The sequence below is a fragment of the Ammodytes marinus genome (assembly GCF_949987685.1).
Source record: "Ammodytes marinus genome assembly, chromosome: 24".
Classification (NCBI taxonomy): Eukaryota; Metazoa; Chordata; class Actinopteri; order Uranoscopiformes; family Ammodytidae; genus Ammodytes; species Ammodytes marinus.
In genome coordinates this window covers 4,574,891-4,594,903 of record NC_137228.1, presented here as the reverse complement: position 1 = coordinate 4,594,903, position 20,013 = coordinate 4,574,891, and the positions used below count along the sequence as shown (strand labels likewise).

Here is a 20,013-nt window from a genome sequence, read left to right as displayed (position 1 = left end):
CAGTGGGCGTTGTAATGTGGCAGGAGTCGAGGCTCAACAAGTGTGCACTTAGTGACACTCGCTGAGGTATCGACCGGCGCTGACTGAGTGGCCATGTTTTTTTTTTATCAAAGTGGATGTGTAATTTCACTATAATGTAATCCACCTGAAGTGTTCCCAAATGGACAATGTGTACGATTGGGTTTAACTCCAGCTGGGATTATCTCCCATGCGTCCCCCGTCCTAGCAATAAATAATAAATGGCTCCATATGGATCATTAGGAAAACCGGTTGTCGGATGGGGAATTCCTGTTTAATACCTTTAGGGTTTGTTACAGGCCTGCACAGCCCCGAGGCCTAAGCACAACAGTTGCTTGATAAACAGACGTATCTGTCTTTATGAAAGCATTAAGATGAATTACTGCCCAACATCAGGGTTTAGTCAGGCAAGTAGGGGAGAACGGGGTAAGTAGGCACACTTTTTACTCTAGTGAGAATTGCTCATCACCAAAACATCTGTCAATAGCCATTCCTACATTAAATTGAAGCTTAAGGTGTTGGCTAGCAATGTGTGTCTCTCTTTTTTTCCAACTTATTGTAATGAAGAAGTAATTTGCCATCAAAGACACTCTGACACATTGTGACAACCGACCCCATCAAGGGGTCGGTTGTCACACACTATGGGGTTGTTTGTCACAATGTTATCTTAATGGGAAAAATCTTTAAAAGAAGGCAAGGAGGCAGAACCAAATTTGAATGTTTAATTGCATTGTCAAGTTGACAAATAGGCCTACATAACGTTCTGTAGCCTTGGCAGCTGGTCTAGTTTGGGATGCACTGGGTTGTTTTGATTTTGTTGCCCTTTTTTCTTTTGCTTGCTAGCTGCCTTTTCCTGCTCTATTCTTTCCTTCTCTGGGGTGTCAGTGAGGATACAGCTTGACAATTTCTTTCGTTATTGGGTTCCTTTTCTGGCTGCAGCCTTGAGATAACATGTGACAACCAACCCCCCAAAAAATTTGACGACCAACCCCAACTTGAATTTCTTGCTAGCATCAAGGCCAACAACCATCTGACAACTAATTAGCTTGCTAACCACAATCTAAACTATAGTTTACCCTTCACACTTTCTGAGGGTAACAAGTGTTTTGTTATAAACCCATTGTGTAAAAGCCTAGAAGAAAAATACTGAGAAGCAAAATATTTTGAATTTGACATGAAAAACACAAAACATCCTCTCACCTGAAATGCAGCAGTCTAACTCCAAGGAAGTCTATGTATGTGACCTCTGATCCCAATTCTGGACCTTTTTTATATCAACATTTCAGAGCTAACGCGCTCTGGTGGCGAGATATAACGAATGTGACATCCAACCCATGTGACAAATTACCCCGTTCTCCCCTACAGCGCTGGGAAAGACACACTGTGATATCATACTACTATAATAGCGGACCTGTCGCCGACAATTGGGACAGTTACTCAGCTACGCAGTGCGCATGTGCGGGGGGGGGATGCGAGGGTGCTTCGTTCGGATGGGGGTTGGATCAATGCGCGCAGTCGATGGAGTTGCCTACCTGCCCGCGGAGTTTGAGTTTTTATGAAGCTGCCTACCTGCCCGCTGCCGCTGGTTGAAGCAATAACGGCCCAAAGCAAGATATCGCCACATTATCTCAGGTAAGAGTTTCTGTTGGCTAAACTTTTTATTTCCTTTAATGACCCTCGCTATATTCCCCCTCCCCCACACTCCCCGCAGGACTGTTTTATTTTTTCAAGTCGGTCATTTGTTCTACGGCCTATTCCACACTCCTGCCATAGGCCTACTGCTATACCTGCTTGGTCAGGGCACTTGAACACCCCCTCCACCCTTTCCGACCCACATACAAGCCGTGACTAGGTTGCTGCCTTATTAGCTCTTGGGGCTGATAACCTACTATTTATTTACAATAATTATTTTCATTCTGTTCGTTCTGTACAAGTGACATCTATTTTGGCTGATATTGGGCTATATTAAGAAAAACTGATTTAATTTGACTTTTCAACTAACCCACAGTTGTTGCCACATTTTACTACAGTTGCCGCTGTCCACAACTGCATAAAACCTATTTAGCTTACTTCATAAGATAATACGTTGGAATGTGCAAAATGTTCTTACATTATCCACTCAGCAATTTGTTATATTATTGACCAGGGTTTCTACATTATCAGTATGGGTTTATTTACATTTTCTAAAATGACATTATGGGTTCATACCATAACATTGCTTTACTTTGCCTAAATTGTGTCTAAGCAGTGATTCTCTCTCTCACACACATATATGATTTAAGGTTATTTAATGTTTCCCCCTTTCATTAACAATAGTGCAAAGTGCCTCCTATGACACAGACATTGAACAAGTTTAAATAGCATTATCGCAAATCAAAGTAATACTAACCGCAAAAATGTGTTATGCATAACACAAGAACCTATCCCCTGCTAGGAGCTGCCAAAAATGTGGAAGGCACGTAATATAAAGGGGGACAAACTACCAAGAGGAAACAGTTGCACCCTTGAGCCAGATCCACACGTTCTTCTTCAAAATAAAAAAGCCAGAAAACAAAGAAGGCACAATTTGAAATGCAGGGTAAGGATGGGGACCCAAGACCAAGAAGTGCCTATGGTGGTTTCTGTAGTGGATCCTCCTGACTTGGGAGGTAGCGCACATACACATACACACACACACAGCTGCCTAGCAAGTCAACTAAATCTGCCATAGACAGTAATAATAAAAGTAACAATTTTTTTTTGCACAAGACATGACCCCATTACCTGTTAGAAGCTGCATTTTAATTTATTTATTTAATTTGTAATGTGTTATACTGCCTTACCTTTTGCACTACTTAAAAATGTATATATTGTATATTTCACCATCTCTTATTTGAACCTTTTGTACTTCATTGCCACCTGGTAACTTGCACAACATGTTACTCCGTATATATTCACATGCTATAAAATAACTGAACTTTCATTATAGCATCACAGCTAAGTGATATTACCCTGTGGAAATTGTGCACCACCACTGTGTTACCAGTTCACTTATGTGTGGTTGGGTCTCGTTTATTTTGTGCTTTTATCTCGCACTTCATTTTTTTGGGTACACTGAGTGGAGTTGCTATAGATTCCATTGTACATGTGCGATGACAATAAATGGAATCGTAATCAAACTCCTGACACACTCTCCCTCGGGAACCGTAAATATTCCCTCGTGTGAACAACGTGTTCTACTAAACAGATTTCAACCTGCATCGAGTTAACTACGAACAAGCAACTAATCGGTACCCTATAAAACTTTTCAGACGCTTAAAAAAAGGACATTTGTTAAATTCAACTTCTCATTTGTCCCGTTTCATTTCTGCATCATTGTCATCAACAACACCAAAATGTAAAACTGGATTTCGCCGGCTCATTTTTCCCCGCAGTGGCCTTGATGCAGATGACTGGATGGAATGATCGGATGAAAGGATTAAATGAAATAGAACAACGAGTATTCCCGTTCCTCCTTCGCAGCTTAAAAAAACACAATGACGTGGCTCTGTTAAGACAGATAGCCTGGAAGACAGGAGGGGACAATAGAAAAAAAGCATGAATCACAAACGGAGCCTGACAGACTTGCTTGCTTGCTTGCTTTGTCCCTACGCAATAAATAAACCAGGAAAAAAGGAAAAAATAATGACAGTTTATTGTTAAGTACTTTGGGGACTGATATGCATACATGTCTGGCGTGCTGTTTTTTTCTATAGGATATCTTTCTGCCTGCCTATGTCAAGACAAGATGGGTTTCACAAAAAGGGATTCTCCGGGCCACAAAGGCAAGAAAAGTAATTCGCTCAGAGGAGAGAGGGAAGTAGGAGGCAGAAAGTTGATGCAGACACTGAGGTCCATTCTATTAGGTAAAAGAAGAAAGAGAAGGGAGAAACAAAGGACTTCAACCTGCATTCCGAGTTCCGACTCCTCTTTTCAACAGAGCTCCCAGAATGCATTGAGTGACATGAAGTGCTCTTACATAGTCAAGAATGGTATGAGGGAATAATGCAGAAAAAAAAAAGCATCTGGACCTTACATTATGCCCCGAATCAATTTCCTCCGGGGGGCACAAAGGGAGCGGATGCAGTGGAAGGTGTTGTGTTGCGGACAAACAAAACCTGGTGACAAGCGGGGAGGAACCGGGAAGGAACCATTAGAGCCCCCCCCCCCCCCCCAGCCCTTATTGTTCCCCTCTGTTTTCCTGCCAGTCTGAGCTGATGGTGAGAGGTCTACAGTCCTCAGCAGAGCAATCAGAGGCAGACAAGGATTCTGCATGGCTGTGTGGGGAGGGGAGGGAATCGCAAACAACGGACGCTACTGTGGGCCTTTTGGGAAATTGTGGGTAATGTACAAGCAGAAAATAGATTCATTGTCCCGCCAAGTGGCCAAACAAGACTCAAACGGATGCCCTGATTCACATGTGAGGGGAGGCTGTTAGACCGCCGTTGACAGCAAGGTTAGAGAACTGTATAAATGGCCGACGGGACGATTTCAGTAAGGCTTTGATGACCGAATGAATCGTTACAATGCAAGATGGTTTACCCGGCTTAAGCAGACATAGAAAGGACTCAGCAAAACCTCCCCGGTAAATATAATTAAAGATCAAATCAAATTACAACTGCCACTCATTTCAACATTGTGTTGGTTTGGCAGGGTCCACAGCCGTCTAGCCGTAAGTGTTTTATTTTTTAGCCTAATCATATCAGATCCTTACAATAATATTAATATTGCTTCTTTTATCCAATAAGGAAATCTCTCTGCACTTGTTTTGGCCTTGTACGAGCAATACACTGAGGGCCATCTACTGTGGAGTTATGGCTAATCAAAAAAAGCAAAAAAACAGGAAATAAACACCCTTAATGTTATGAATGTTATTCATCGGAGATCTTCTCTCTCACTCAGCAGCTAAGCTAATAAGAACTGTGTGGGTGTGGTGTGGTGTGTTTGATACGATTGTAATCAAAATCAGAAGAAAATAAAAGAACATAGACTTTAAGGGGAAAGTTCAAATGAATGTACTCACTGGTAGTGCACCCAGGACGGTCCCAGCGTCTTCTTGAACTGGGTGAGGCCCACAATGTCAATGTAGATGAGCTCCACAACCTTATCCCCCTGGGTCGGGCAGCTGGACTTGTTGCCCATCACCTTGCGCATGATCCTGGGGGAGGGGTGAGGGGGGTGGGGGGGGGGGGGTCAGAAAATAACATTGAAAATGTAAGTCTAAGTCTTGTATTTGTTTAAAAGAAAAACAAGTTTGCACCTGTCAGTCAGTGTCTCAGTCAAATAACCTTACGCAAATACTGAGCGCTTGTTAGTTTAACAAAATAGGAAAAAGGGTGGCAGACAAAAGGTGCTTTGACTTTTGGTACTAATAACTTTGTGTTGCATTTGAATTTTTCACGGCACCAATGCTGTTTCTACTCTCCTAGGCATTTTCTATATCCGAACTAAGTCATCTGTTGTGCAGAAGCAAACCTAGACACACAACAATCGTTATTAATATTGACTCAGGCTGTGTTTGGCCCGTAACAGTCCTCCACTCATTTAGCAGTGCACTTCAGTAACATTGTTACACTAAGAAAAAAATCAATGCAGGAGAGCCCGAGATATCGTCTTCTTTTAATGCAGTGAATGCATTCTTCCAAACACTAAAAAGAAGCTTTGATATTTTCTAGTCTCACTATGCACCCTAACAATCTAGTTTGAGCATGTTCTAATACTGCGCGTGTGTGTGTGTGTGTGTGTGTGTGTGTGTGTGTGTGTGTGTGTGTGTGTGTGTGTGTGTGTGTGTGTGTGTGTGTGTGTGTGTGTGTGTGTGTGTGTGTGTGTGTGTAGGCTCTGTAACCTACGCAACTCAATTAAAAAACAAAGCAGCTGCAAAGCGGGTACTACGCCATCAACCTCCCGCTATGCAAGGGGAATTCTGCTGCGATGTATGCAACCGAATTTGCGGATCACGAATAGGACTGCACAGCCACAGACGAACCCATCAGAAGTAGCCAAGAGCCATGGACTTTTTGATTCTTCATCCTCAAGGGCATAAATGTGACGTCATCGTCGAAATCGACGGACAACTTAAGAAGAAGAGAAGTGTGTGTGTGTGTGTGTGTGTGTGTGTGTGTGTGTGTGTGTGTGTGTGTGTGTGTGTGTGTGTGTGTGTGTGTGTGTGTGTGTGTTGGTACTGACTCTTTGAGCTCGGCCAGGGAGGCGGAGATGCGAACGTCATGGCCCAGCAGGTATAGTGTGGTGATGAGGTCGCTCCATTGAACCAGCTCACCCAGTGGCCCGCCGCTGAAGGCGTTCTCTGCTATCTTGAAGCCAGACTCCTTGGTGAGCAGGCCCAAGTGCACCAGGATCTGACACGGGAGAGGAAAAGAAATGTATGGGGCAAAATCAGTGACAAGTAAGCACAAATCTACTGTAGCATTTATGTGGTTTCAGTTTAAGAGACTACAATATAAGATTAACCTTAAACGTGAAACACACAGACACAGACACAGACACAGACACACACACACACACAGAAAGGATCATTTTCAGCTGCCGAGGGTGGGGGTGGGGGAGGGGGGGGGACACGGTGTTCCTCAGCGGGAGTAGGATGTAATAGCCAGCTTTGTTTGAAAGTGACCGGCACACATTTTTCATTGCCAGCCCCCAGTCCTTCGAGCCACACTAGTCCAGGATTAATATGTGCGGATTAATATCCCAAAGAGATTAGCGGCGGAAATCAAAGAACCGGCTTTGAATGTATCTGGCCCATGAGGCGGAGAACACACACTTTGTTTAATTACAGCCTCAGCGCATTAGACTGCGAAACAGAGATGTAAAGAGGGGAAAGGTAAGGCACCATAGATAGGTGGATAGGTGGACAAATGACTCTGAGATGGTTCTTTTTTTCTTCTTATATTCCGGGCATCAAGGTATCACGGAAATGTGAGGTGAATTATTCAGCGAGGCCCGTAGAAAAGTGTGGAGTACATAATTCAGTGCTGGGATGGGACCTGCCATTAGCTTTGAGACACAATGGAATATCCATGTCTCTCCTCTCCCACTGCCAGTGAATTAAGTGTGTGTGTGTGTGTGTGTGTGTGTGTGTGTGTGTGTGTGTGTGTGTGTGTGTGTGTGTGTCCTCCTCGTTTTTTTAGGAAGAGAAACATTACACTTTAAGATAATAACTCAAGAAAAAAAAATGCGCTGGCGTAGCAGAAGTGACACATTTCATTTTATGTGGAGGCACGAACAATAGTGTTTTTGTTTGTCCGAAAGCAGTGTTAGTGTGAGAACAGCCTACACAAAACGCTGCTAATACAGGAGACTGAGGATGACTTCTCTGCTGTGTCATGTACAAAATAAACATTAACCTTGTTTAGAGCAAGGAGAGATGCATCGCACCAGGTTTTAGCAAATTGCTATTTTCCACCTGTAGTCCCTGGGCAGGTAAGAAGAATAAATACTATTACTTGTATTAATGTACCCCTATCCCACTCGCACTAAAACATTTTTTTAAGTGTGTGCAGGTTTGCTGTGTGAGTCGCCAAAGTTTTGTAAGACGGGAGAAAGCTTGAAAATCATTATTGGTTATTAGGGCTGGGCTTGACCCCAATTATTTGAATTTTTTTTTTTAAAGAATAAAGTTCTGCCCCACCTTCTTCTTTCTCCTGCGGCGGGCTAGGTTCTGCTTTGCGGCCAGTGAGCGGACGGCGCTGACCCATGGTTCGGCCATGCGCTTGATCCTAAGCATCATCCAGCGGAACTCCTCGCGCTGTGACATCATGTGGTAGAGCTCCTCGAAGCCGGTCCGAATCTCCGCCTGGAATGCACGTCAAGAGACCCAATGTTTACAAGTCAGCGTGTCGATGCTGCCATAGTGCCACTACTGAATATTGTATTGCTCCTTCATCTGCACAACGTATAGTGTGAGCAGAAACTAGCCATTTATTACAAAAACTATATCAGATCTAATCCAAAGACAGCATATCAATTCTGGCTACTTTTTTTTATTTTAAAAATGACGTGACAATAACCATAAGAGATAGTAAGAGATGCCTACAGAGGAAATGATACACTGACATAAAATGTGGCTTAGCTCTAGACAGCAGGATATCAAAGAAACCTTAATATGAATATTTAGATTAAATAAAAAGGTGCGAGAGAAGAAAATGAAGAAAGTGTGCACTGTGTTTATGATGACAGGAATACTAAAAGCATTTTACAGGGTGCAAATGGTTAGTCTGACATCAGTCACACCTGATAATAGATCAACCATAAGAAAGGCAAGGAAAGGAAATGGGGGGATAGAATAGAATAGAATAGAATAGAATAGAATAGAATAGAATAGGAGGAGAGGAAACTTTTCACGTGCATTTCAGACACTGAATTCAAAGAGTCTGAATATAAGAAAAAGAAGCAGTGTGTGTGTGTGTGTGTGGGAGAGAAGGAGTGAGTCAGTGAGCAGAGGAGAAAAAGCACAGTGCCATTCACCAGTGGGCTAAGGTGGCTGAAACATTAGCATCCCTCATCGCGACAGAAAATCACTTCCGCAGACTGAACCTATTAAAAAAATACTGGGCCTGAATTAAGCTCTCCAAAGCTTGTCAAATGGCAAATACACTCGGTGCTGTATATGCACCCAGAGAGCTCGGATGAAGAGGTCTTATTATTGATTCAGGGGAGGGGGGGGGGGGGGGGAGAGGGTTACTGAAACTGAAGATCATTATTCCGGATTTTTCCCAAGGTTCCACCACTCTGGCTTTATTTTTCACTCCTTTATATGGATGGAAATAACCCCTCACACTTTACTGCCATTTTGGTCATTTTAGAATAATCCTATTTTTAAAACTACGCTCACAAGAGCCCCCTTTAAATGGCATTCTGCGGCGTGTGTATCCAGTTGAGAGAGTTGAGAGAGTTGAGAGGGACTCGGCTTTTAAAAATGTATGCTAATGGGCACGTACAGGCCTCTTCGAAATGAATACATTCCAAGCCACTTAGATCACGGAAAGGTTACACTTGAACTGTAATATGACACCCAAATACATCCCATGGACAGGCACCATCATTTTCTAGTAATAGCTGTTGATTTGGACATACAGTGAGTACAAGCAATTTAGGAAGAACAGCTTAATCGGTTGAAATGTGTGTTTTTCATTTTCTCACCTGTCCCCTCCTGTCTTTTTCTTCATTTAGCGTTTTTGTCCTCCAGGGCAGACGGGGACACCAGTTCTCCACCTAACCAAACAAACACACAACAAGGTTAAGCTTAATGTAGACAAACAGTATCGCTTTTCACTAACTGCCAAGCGTGCGCACACACACACACACACACACACACACACACACACACACACACACACACACACACACACACACACACACACACACACACACACACACACACACACACACACACACACACACACACACACACACACACACACACACACACACACACACACACACACACACACACACACACACACACACACACACACACACACACTCACTTGAGGACCTAACATGTATAATGACACCCGTGCATGCAAACATAAGTCGGCCAATGCTGGATTTGATACTGTTGTTCAAAGTGAGGCCTTGTGAAGAGTCACAATTATTAAGCCTGCTGCAAATACTGTAAATATTTGCTGAGCCACGGTTCATGCCATTTGCATTAAGTGCCCGCTAAATAGGATCTGATTTCGGGGCTGTTTTTGGTTGCTTGTTGCGCATGTCTTGGAGGGCAACGGAGCGCAAAATAAATAGTTTTCTCTGCTGCTGAACTCAGAACAGGGGTTAAACAGGAGGAAAAAAAAACACATTTGGATCCACAAGAGTGCATTCATCTTGGAAGAGGAAGAGGGCTCTGTGAGGGACATACTGTATACAAGTTACACAACACAACGTTTTCGACAAAGAGATCAGCCATTTGAGTGATTTACGCCTAGATTATTGCTGTACACAGAACCCTATCACTATCATAATTATTACTGGCTGATCAGTCCAATCTAACTGGAGCAGCTGGGATCCATTAAATGCTCGTAAATATCCCCCGAGCAAAACAAGGGGACGTTAAAAAATGCCCATACCAGACCAAAGATCCATACACTAAGAGGAGAGCTACCAGCCACAACCATAGACTGTGTATAACGACGCACTTGAGCCCTGACCTTCTCCGGCTGACATCCCATCATGATGCGCTGCCCTCGCTGCTTTGCAAGGTTAACTCGGTGGTCGCCGCGAGTATGAATTATACATGGCCAAGGGTGTGTGTGTGTGTGTGTGTGTGTGTGTGTGTGTGTGTGTGTGTGTGTGTGTGTGTGTGTGTGTGTGCTCTGAAGAGACAAGACACAATAGAAACCGACGGAGGGAGCGACCGAAGCACTTTTCTAAATATGCATACAGGAAATATGCATGTCTTACTGCCATGGCAACCGTGAGATCACATGACCAAGATGGTGTTCGATTAGCAGGAAAGAGGCGCGCACGCACACAGAAACACACACACACACAAACACACACAGAGGAGGATATACATCTGTTTCTCTTTGATTCCTGTGTTTCAAAAGCACTCGATAGACGTGGCCATATTGCAAAAGAAAAAAAGAAAAATGTCTCTCCTAATGGACTCTGCTGTTTGTCCATCTCACTTCTATTTCCATACAGGCTTTTTTTCTGTGTTCCCTGTAATGCTTTCAGCTGGTATACAATATTCATAACAGGCTAAGGCTGACCTTTATCCGAGGCTTGAGACATGACAGAATACTTATTTTTGATGCCATTAGCAGACTTGTCTACAAAAAAACCAAGAAGACAAGGAAGAGCTTTCCAACAGGGGGGATCTTGATGACAAAGATAGATTTTTCTTTCTTCAGAAACACAGCTCAAACACGCTCAAAGAATTAAAAAAAATCAGACAGAATAGCCATCACTGTGCTGTGTGATCCATGTCGGAATATTTTTCAAATGAGAAATCCCAGTCGCGTCTGCTGGGATATTTTTCAGAGAGTGTGTTTACACAGATTGGAAAACGAGCGTATCATGGTGAACACGTGTTTTTTTCTCTCTCTCTCTCTCTCTCTCTCTCTCTCTCTCTCTCTCAGATGTCGATGGGAAAATGTGTTATATGAAAGCCACCATCAGATAGAATATTTGAAGGTTTTTCGGTTCACGGAGGAATGACTTGCGGACCTCGGAGGCTGAAAAAACTCCGTCTATTTAAGAAGTAACCTCACATCGACACAACTCTCCCCATTCTCAATTTATCCTCTCCTTCGTCTCTCACGCCGTCCCCTACAACACACACTAATTTGCTCTCATTAAAAATGAAAACCCCCTTTGACTCTCTCCCTCATTTACATACTCTCATTTTCAGAGCCTCCTTCTCTTCTGTGTATCAGATTAAAGGAATGTTACCAATGTACTCTGAACTTGTCATGCAAGCAGTTTTTCAAGCAATTCGATGGTTGTTTATTAATTACCGTGAAGACCTGTTAATAGTTCATCTGAACTGCAATGAGTTTCTAGCATATAACTAAGTGCAAACATATTCAAATTTGCATAAAAAAAAAATCCAAAAAGGCTAAATATCGCATTAAAAGCATATGGTGGTCCTTTATACATAGATGGCCTCATTCCCATCATTTCAGGTTTGACAGGCATCTTATAATTCCCTCTTAGTGCATTAACTAACGGACACCTTATTTCAATTCAGTTCAATCTCGCACTACATTTGAATTGGAAGCTTGACTAGTGGCTGCATCGTCTTTTGCCATTCCTCCTTTGCAATTATATTCAAAGCCCTTCTGTCAACAAAAAAACCCCCTGTGAAAGCCCCTATCTTAAAGCGGCTAGACCAAAGGTCAATACCACAATACACTAGGGTTGCTGTTACAAACATGCACACAGACCATGCTTATTTTGTCCTTATGTGTGGTGAGTGGTTTATTGAATCTGTGGGAAAGCGTAGTGGAAAATGTCTTAGAATGTGAGAAAATGCAGCCATGTGTTGACTCTTAAGAGATACTGCAGGTTTTTTATTTTTTTTTTTGGGGGGGGGGCACAAAGTCACTAGCCTTAATTAGCTTCAAATTTTAAATTGCAATGAACACACACACACACACACACACACACACTCACCTCACTGAGGTAGATGAAGTAGGAGCAGGTAGATCCATCCACGCCATAGTTGCCATAGCAGGAGTCAGAGCGCCACATATCCTTCATCCACTGAGCAGGAAGAAAGGGGAAAGATTTAATCTGAGCCCCAAACACATTCCTTTATAGCAGCACAATATATGAGGCAACCATGGGTTTTTATGAGCTACTCTGGCATTCACATTGACAGCTAAGAAAAAAAATGTGTCACTTTAAAAAATAATAATAATGCAGCTTTTTGGATGGATACGAAAAAAAGTCAGGTTGATATTGCAATTCAACAGCGACTGTGCGTGTGGGCAAGTTGAGCTGCTTACAGAATACATAATGCGCACGGTTGCAGAATCTCTAGAATACAGTCAGCTACCCATCTAGGCTGCACAATCCTGATGGTTGTTTATGTGGCTGAGAGGATAAAGAAAGAGGAGTGTGTGTGTGTGACTTTGAAAAAATAAAATAAAAATTGGATTGAGTCCCGGGAATCAAATGGAAAAACCTGGGATTTGAAAAAAAAAAATGAAAGAGAGACAAGTTCCCTTTCATCAAATACATGTGTAAGTCATCCAGTCGGAGCTGGAACAGGGAAACGACTTGAAGCGGCTCTGGGCTTAGCTCTGATGGTGTGAATGTGTGGAAAGAAATCAGTGCGAAAAAGAACACGCATTCCTTGATGAATTTTACAAAGACACAACAGTAAAAAAAAAAAAAAATCAAAAAGGTGCATTGCATTGAAACATGGAATTTGAAAAGAGAAAATGGTCCACTGTGGTGTCTTCTCTTCTGATCTCTGAGCCACAGGGGCATTTGAGCATAGATGTTGATTGACAGCCTTCCTACTTAGCTCATTGGGCGAATCATGCATGCTGCTGACTTACAGTAACAGTAAGGGACTGGAGTAGCACAGAAGGAGGAATATATACACTCAACAAAAATATAAACACAACACTTTTGTTTATGCTCCCATTTTTCATGAGATGGACTTAAAGATCTAAAATTCATTCCAGATACACAATTGTACCATTTCTCTCAAACATTGTTCACAAATCTGTCTAAATGTGTGATAGTGAGCACTTCTGCTTTGCTGAGATAATCCATCCCACCTCACAGGTGTGCCACATCAAGATGCTGATCTGACATCATGATTAGTGCACAGGTGCGCCTTAGACTGTCCACAATAAAAGGCCACTCTGAAATGTGCATTTTTTTGCTTTATTGGGGGTCTGGGGACTCAGAACCAGTCAGTACCTGGTGTGACCACCATTTGCCTCATGCAGTGCAACACATCTTCTTCGCATAGAGTTTATCAGATTGTCAATTGTGGCCTGTGGAATGTTGGTCCACTCCTCTTCAATGGCTGTGCGAAGTTGCTGGAGACGGCTTATGGTGGAGAAATGAACATTCAATGCACGAGCAACAGATCTGGTTGACATTCCTGCTGTCAGCATGCCAATTGCACGCTCCCTCAATGCTTGTGGCATCTGTGGCATTTTGCTGTGAGACAAAACTGCACATTTCAGGGTGGCCTTTTATTGTGGACAGTCTAAGGCACACCTGTGCACTAATCATAATGTCAGATCAGCATCTTGATGTGGCACACCTGTGAGGTGGGATGGATTATCTCAGCAAAGCAGAAGTGCTCACTATCACACATTTAGACAGATTTGTGAACAATGTTTGAGAGAAATGGTACAATTGTGTATCTGGAATGAATTTTAGATCTTTAAGTCCATCTCATGAAAAATGGGAGCAAAATCAAAAGTGTTGCGTTTATATTTTTGTTGAGTGTATATATATTTTTTAAGGCTGTTCATAGAGGGTATACTTGGCAGATGGGCTTGGATCAGAGCCGCTTGGATGGTGTGGGCATGACGATTGTCCTATTTTTGTTTTCAATGACAAACTATGAGCTCTCTACGAACTGAGAAAAATGGATTTGTCAGATGTAACAGACAGTAAAAAAAAAAAGTGTGAATTTTTATGCCATTCTGTAATGTGGCAGGCAGAGAAAGGGCTCAAAAGGCGCATGTACCGTGTGTGTGTGTGTGTGTGTGTGTGTGTGTGTGTCTCTCTCTGTCTGTAGAGCAAGCTGTGGCTGTTGGAAATGCTGACAGTATCAGTGGAGAATTGGGACTGGCTGAGCAGATGGTGTGTATGATAGGGCCCTATCAGCTCCGGGGAGACTTGCACACAAACAGAAACATTGGACTGTCTTTCTGCATTGGTGTGTGTGTGTGTATTACATCCGTGCATGCACCTGTGTCAGTGTGAGAGAAACAGTAAATACGAGGGGCTGTAGTCTTTCTGTTAATGCAGTTATCATAGCGAGTTCTTCTTTTGCTTTATTTCGAAGTGATTCTACTCACAGGTTTAAAAACAGAGAGGCATATGGAGGTCTGTCTTTCGTGTGTCTGTGGTGTTTTTAATACAGTGTTTAGCTATTCACCGTGAGCTTGCTCTCGCAGTGAGGGAAACCTTCCAAAGGCGGCAGCTCACACTTCTCCTGGGCTCCGTTTAGGAGGTCTGCAGGAAGAGAGAGAGAGAGAGAGAGAGAGAGAGAGAGAGAGAGAGAGAGAGAGAGAGAGAGAGAGAGAGAGAGAGAGAGAGAGAGAGAGAGAGAGAGAGAGAGAGAGAAGAGAGAAAGTCAATGTAGCCTTCAGAATTCTTTAACTGTCTGTAGCTTTAACAGAATGTTTGATCCTCGCACTGGAGACACAAACAATCCAGGAACACAGGCTTCTTTTCCGCAGTAAACAGTTCTTTTCCCTTCGGAGGTTTGAACAGTGAGGAAAGAGAAGCTGTGTGTGTGTGTGTGTGTGTGTGTGTGTGTGTGTGTGTGTGTGTGTGTGTGTGTGTGTGTGTGTGTGTGTGTGTGTGTGTGTGTGTGTGTGCGCGTGTGTGCGTGCTAGCCTTGAATCTCTGAAGGTAGGGAACACTGTGAGCCAATATGGATGCCATCACCAGTAAGAAGACATGAGTGTACTGTGCAGGTTAAATACAAGCAGCTTTGTTTGAGAATCAACTGCAGCCGCTACAGCTGCGTCACACATTTATACCTCGCAGCCTTGACCATGATGCTAAGTTATTGAATTTTTTTTTTGAATTCTCTTTGTTGGCTTAAAGAACAAGGGGGAGCAGTGCTGAATGGGTAACACATTAGTTATACAACATCTTGTTTATAACTGAACAGCGATGTGGGATCGATCTGGGCCTGGGAAAAAAGAAAGAAAAGAAAAGATTCCAAATTTCAGCTGGCCTTTTCGACATAACCACGGCTCATTAGCTCCCTTTAGAGTCGAAGTCTACTCTGAGTGTACACAGTTGCCGCCTGCCAAAGTAGCTTGTACATACAGAAAGCAGCTCATAGAAAATCCCACCCATGCCAAGATATAGGGTCATTTGGCTTCTGGCTGGTGTCAATTTCCAATCCAGCTCAAACTAGGCATACATGCAGATAGATGACATGGCATTTTATAGCTGTTTTTTTTTCTAGAGGGATTGCGGTAGTGTCTGTTTGGTGACAACACATTTCAAACTGCCAGTGATAGAAAAGTGGGAACTAGCTCTTGTGTTTCCTCTTGTGAAAATAACAAGGAGGGGGGGGGGGGGGCATATATTGCAAGAGTAGCCTAAAACAAAATGTACAAACATTCCTAGATCCCAGTTGATGTACAGTGTATAAGTACAGTACGCGCAGCACCCTTAGACCAGTTGCATCTTTTGTGAGTCTTGTAGAGTGACAGGTCATTACTCTGTGGTCAACCAACAGGATCTCTGGCTCGTTAATCTGAAGTCCATGACGACGGAAAAACCACAAAGACCGCGATGATGCAAACACAGGTCGAGGAGCATCTCTTAATATGTTTTTTTTTTTTTTTTTAAGATATTTGTTGGCATTTTTATGCTTTATTGACAGTGCAGAGAGACAGAGGTGAAATGGGGCAGAGAGGGGAGTGACATGCAGAGAACGACCGCGGGTGGGAATCGAACCCGGGTCTGCTGCTGGGCCCGGCCCCGGGAGGGGGACGCCTTACCAACTGAGCTAAAGGCGCCCCCCCTTAATATGTTTTTTAAGCTGTTTGTTTTTCCATAATAAACAGAATTCCGCCCGACATCTTTCCTAGATTGCTCCCAATATCTCCATAGGATTAACACTCATGGCTTGCACGCAGGCTTCCTTTCCCTGTAATCACCAATGTGCTATCCCCTTTCTGAGACGAGAAAACGTCATCACCGCTGACCTTTATAGCCAGAACATAAATAATGCATTGCGGTAGGCTGTGCGGTGCATAGATAAAAGCTCAGAGGCAAACATCAGACGGATGTAATGAGTTTGTGGATGGTGTTTTAAGGCGGAGGGAGTGTGTGTGTGTGTGTGTGTGTGTGTGTGTTTACAGAAATGCGTGTGTGAAGCTAATCAGCCGCTCCAGTGCAGTGGTCAGGCTTCTGTATGGGTGGAGGGTGGAGCAGGGGCTCTTACAAGATGTTTATCGGTTTATTTGGACCAACAGGCTGCTGAAATAAACAAGATATTCCGCTCACCTAATTTTCTCTGTCAACGTGAAAAACAACTTTTATCAACACTCCAGTTCTCTATACTACAGCCATGAGTATCCAGGAGGCATGGGAGATTAAAAAGAGGTGATGACATGTCACAGAAAGCTTCTCAGGTTTGCATTCCATTATGTGTAGTCAATCGACTTCAATTGCCTGAGTGAGTCAAACTACAAAGATGATACTGCTAATGGTTTATCTGGTTAATCTATCGCATGCCACAGTAGGTACCGCCTAAGTTTGTAATGGAACAAAATGCCACTTCGTACTATCTTAGCATTGAAAACAAAGGCGAGGATTGATCTTTTTTTAGCTGGTCGAAACTAGTGTCTTCCTGTTGTGACAGTTCCTGGCACCTCCTGATTGGCAGGCTTCCAGGAGATGATTGCTAATTACAAACACCCATGCTGGCTGATCTCCTCAGCTATGTATATAAACTGTAGGAATCAGCCACTTTGGGTCTCCCTTCCTTGATGTATGGTTTGCTTTGCTTTGGTTTGGTTTGGTTTGGTTTTGCTTTGCACATACATGACACTCTTCACTCACACAGACACAGCACCCATTACTGATTACTGACATTCACGCACCACTTAGTAGCTTACTTTGTTTAAAAAAATTATTATTTGGTTAAACTTAATCTCTTGTGTGGTTTCCTCATTGTCATTCCCTTGAGCCGGGCTGTGACACTGTCAATAAACAATGAGAGTTATCTGTGCGAAACTTGGAAAAATTCCAGCCCTGTGCGTTCAAGCTAAGTATCGACTGACAGCTAACAATGGCACATCTTATCAATATCTCATTGCCTTAAAGGTGCAGTGTGTAATATGACATCATCAAGAAAGTTCTACAAAGTTCTAGAATGCAACACTCCCTGGGTAACCCCAACCCTTTCGAATAATAACAGAAGCTGATGACATTCCAACTATGACACTTTCAAGATGGCGGCACTAGGCCTTGGTCCAAAATATGCAGAAATATGGACGTATATGAGACCCTTTCTAAGGAAAAATAAAATAATTAAAAAAAAATGTTCACTAAATTAAATGTACTTATGGATATTATAATTACTTTCTACAAAATCTGCTAGGAAATAAAACCCAAAATTCTACACACTGCAGGTTTAAGGGTCAGCTCAACAACTAGATTCAGTGACATAAGCCAACCAAACTTTTGAATACATAGCAACATAACAAAGACAAAGCTACTTGGCATCATAATCATTATGAATGATGAGTGATCATCCTTGATAATATCATTCTATACCAAAAAAAAACGGTAATGTTGTCAATAATTTGAGCTGCAGTTAAATAGACTGGCTTTCTTGCTAGAGATGAAGTTATAGTTATTTTAGTCAAGTATATTTGAACTTGTTTTCTATTAATGTGCATTACCAGCAGATCTGGGGCCGGTTTCCCGATAACGTCATCTCTTAGCGAGCTACGAAGACTCCTACGTTATGACTTACCAAAGTTGTTTACCTCTGTAGTCGTGGTTCCCGAACGGTCTCTTAGGAGAAACACTCCATACGTCGTACGTACACTGCTGAAATCGATTGCTCAGAGTTCGATTTTCCATTTCCTGCTTATTTCATGCGAAGCTGCATGACAAGTCTTTGCGAATAAAAGATTACTAGAAATCCTTCTAAGCCGAAACATTTATTTAACACCTCTTGCTTTATAATCTAAGTATCTTTAAGAGCAATAATCACGTTTCGTGGTGGGTCAGTAAGGAAACTGAAAGTAGAATATCGCCAATGGCCTTTATCAATAAAAACAGACGGCCCAAACAGCGTCCAAATGAGCTAAAATCCTAAATACAATAAACAGTAACATGGCACACTTATTTTAAGGTAAGCTTTAATTGATTATTCATTAATTTTTTCACACGTTTACATGTTTTGAGGCGGAGAATCCGACGCACACTGCGGAGCTGTCAGTTGAGCCGGCTCAGCTGACAGCTCCGCAGTGTGTGGAACACAGTGCGATGGTTCTAGTGTTAACCTTGGTCGAACGTATTACCATAGCCTATAGGCCTACTGATTTAAAAAAGGTAGCCTAGGCTATAGAAAAATATAGAAACAGCGGAGGAGATTAAGATTGTTTCCAGCAATTATTTTCTTCATGAATGACTTGTGGCAGTTCCATGCGCAACAGGGATGTCACTCGTGTCCGTTTTACGCATGGTGCTTACGGAAGGAAATGTGGGGGTCTGTAGTAGCCAAGCCTATCTCTGGCGATGCCACAGCGATCGCAGGGACTTCACTTGTCATTAAACTTATACATCTGACTGTATTTCATATCAAAGGGACACAGCGATGACTGTATTAAATATCAAACTGATAAAAACGATCCGACTGTAGGCTGTAGTGTATCACGTATAAAGTAGCCTATTTTCATATTGACGGACATCGCATCCAATCAGTTAATGCTGATTGTCAAGTCAGTTAGATGACTATGTAGGCTACTTATAGTTTGAACACTTTGTGAATCAGAGTGAATGGCATTCTGCTAAAATATATAGCTTACTTTAAATGTGAAATGTACGCTATATACAGTTATCGTTTTTAACAGTTTGTTATTTAATACAGTCATCGCTGTGTCCGTTTGATATGAAATACAGTCAGATTTATTAGTTAAATGACACAAATGAGAGCTGAAACATCCCTACGGTAGAGCTAAGAAGGCTCTGCGGGCGCTCCAGACCAACCTTACCAACGTAGGACGTACGAAAGAGATTCGTAGCAAAGAACGTTTCGGGAAACAGGCGAAATGTTAAGTAGGAACTCTACGTAGGGGTTACGAATGACGTAGCGTTAAGAAGGCTCTACGAAGGCTTTGGGAAACCGGCCCCTGATAGCTAAGTTTAGAGGTATAATTTTTTTATTTATTTTTTAGGAGTCGGAACTAGCAATTATTGCCTGTGATGACCAATTTATTAACACAAGCAACAGGGAAAGTGTTATTTTTCTGTTATTTTTAAGTAGCAAATCACGTGATTACTGTGATTTTCATGGTATGTGGTTGAAATAGGGAAGAAGGTGAGAGGCCATTGAGCCACTGCTTGAAGGAGTCCGCCGGTCACAAGACAGAAAACAATAAAGACTTCTTTTTTTTTGTCGCAGAGGGCGGCGGGAGTTGAGCAACTAACGGAGAGGATTAAAGGTTCTGGAGTAGTCCCAAGCTAAACCCCCTAAAAGATCAGTATTGGCTAAAATAAAGCCGCTCATAATCCGTTCCTTTCTTTAATGACCTCTGTAGTAAAGACAGGATTACTGAA

The 20,013-nt window shown here is 42.5% G+C and overlaps 1 protein-coding gene across 1 annotated transcript in view; it reads right to left on the bottom strand.

The window, feature by feature from the left end:
• Positions 1–20,013, bottom strand: part of mgat5 (alpha-1,6-mannosylglycoprotein 6-beta-N-acetylglucosaminyltransferase) — an 83,891-nt gene that overhangs the window by 35,931 nt on the left and 27,947 nt on the right. The window contains exons 4-9 of the mRNA XM_080053181.1: positions 14,630–14,706; positions 12,169–12,258; positions 9,193–9,264; positions 7,682–7,846; positions 6,223–6,392; positions 5,060–5,194 (exon numbers count right to left, since the gene is read on the bottom strand). Of these exons, the coding sequence (XP_079909307.1) occupies positions 5,060–5,194; positions 6,223–6,392; positions 7,682–7,846; positions 9,193–9,264; positions 12,169–12,258; positions 14,630–14,706 (709 nt within the window). The remainder of the gene's footprint in view (positions 1–5,059; positions 5,195–6,222; positions 6,393–7,681; positions 7,847–9,192; positions 9,265–12,168; positions 12,259–14,629; positions 14,707–20,013) is intronic.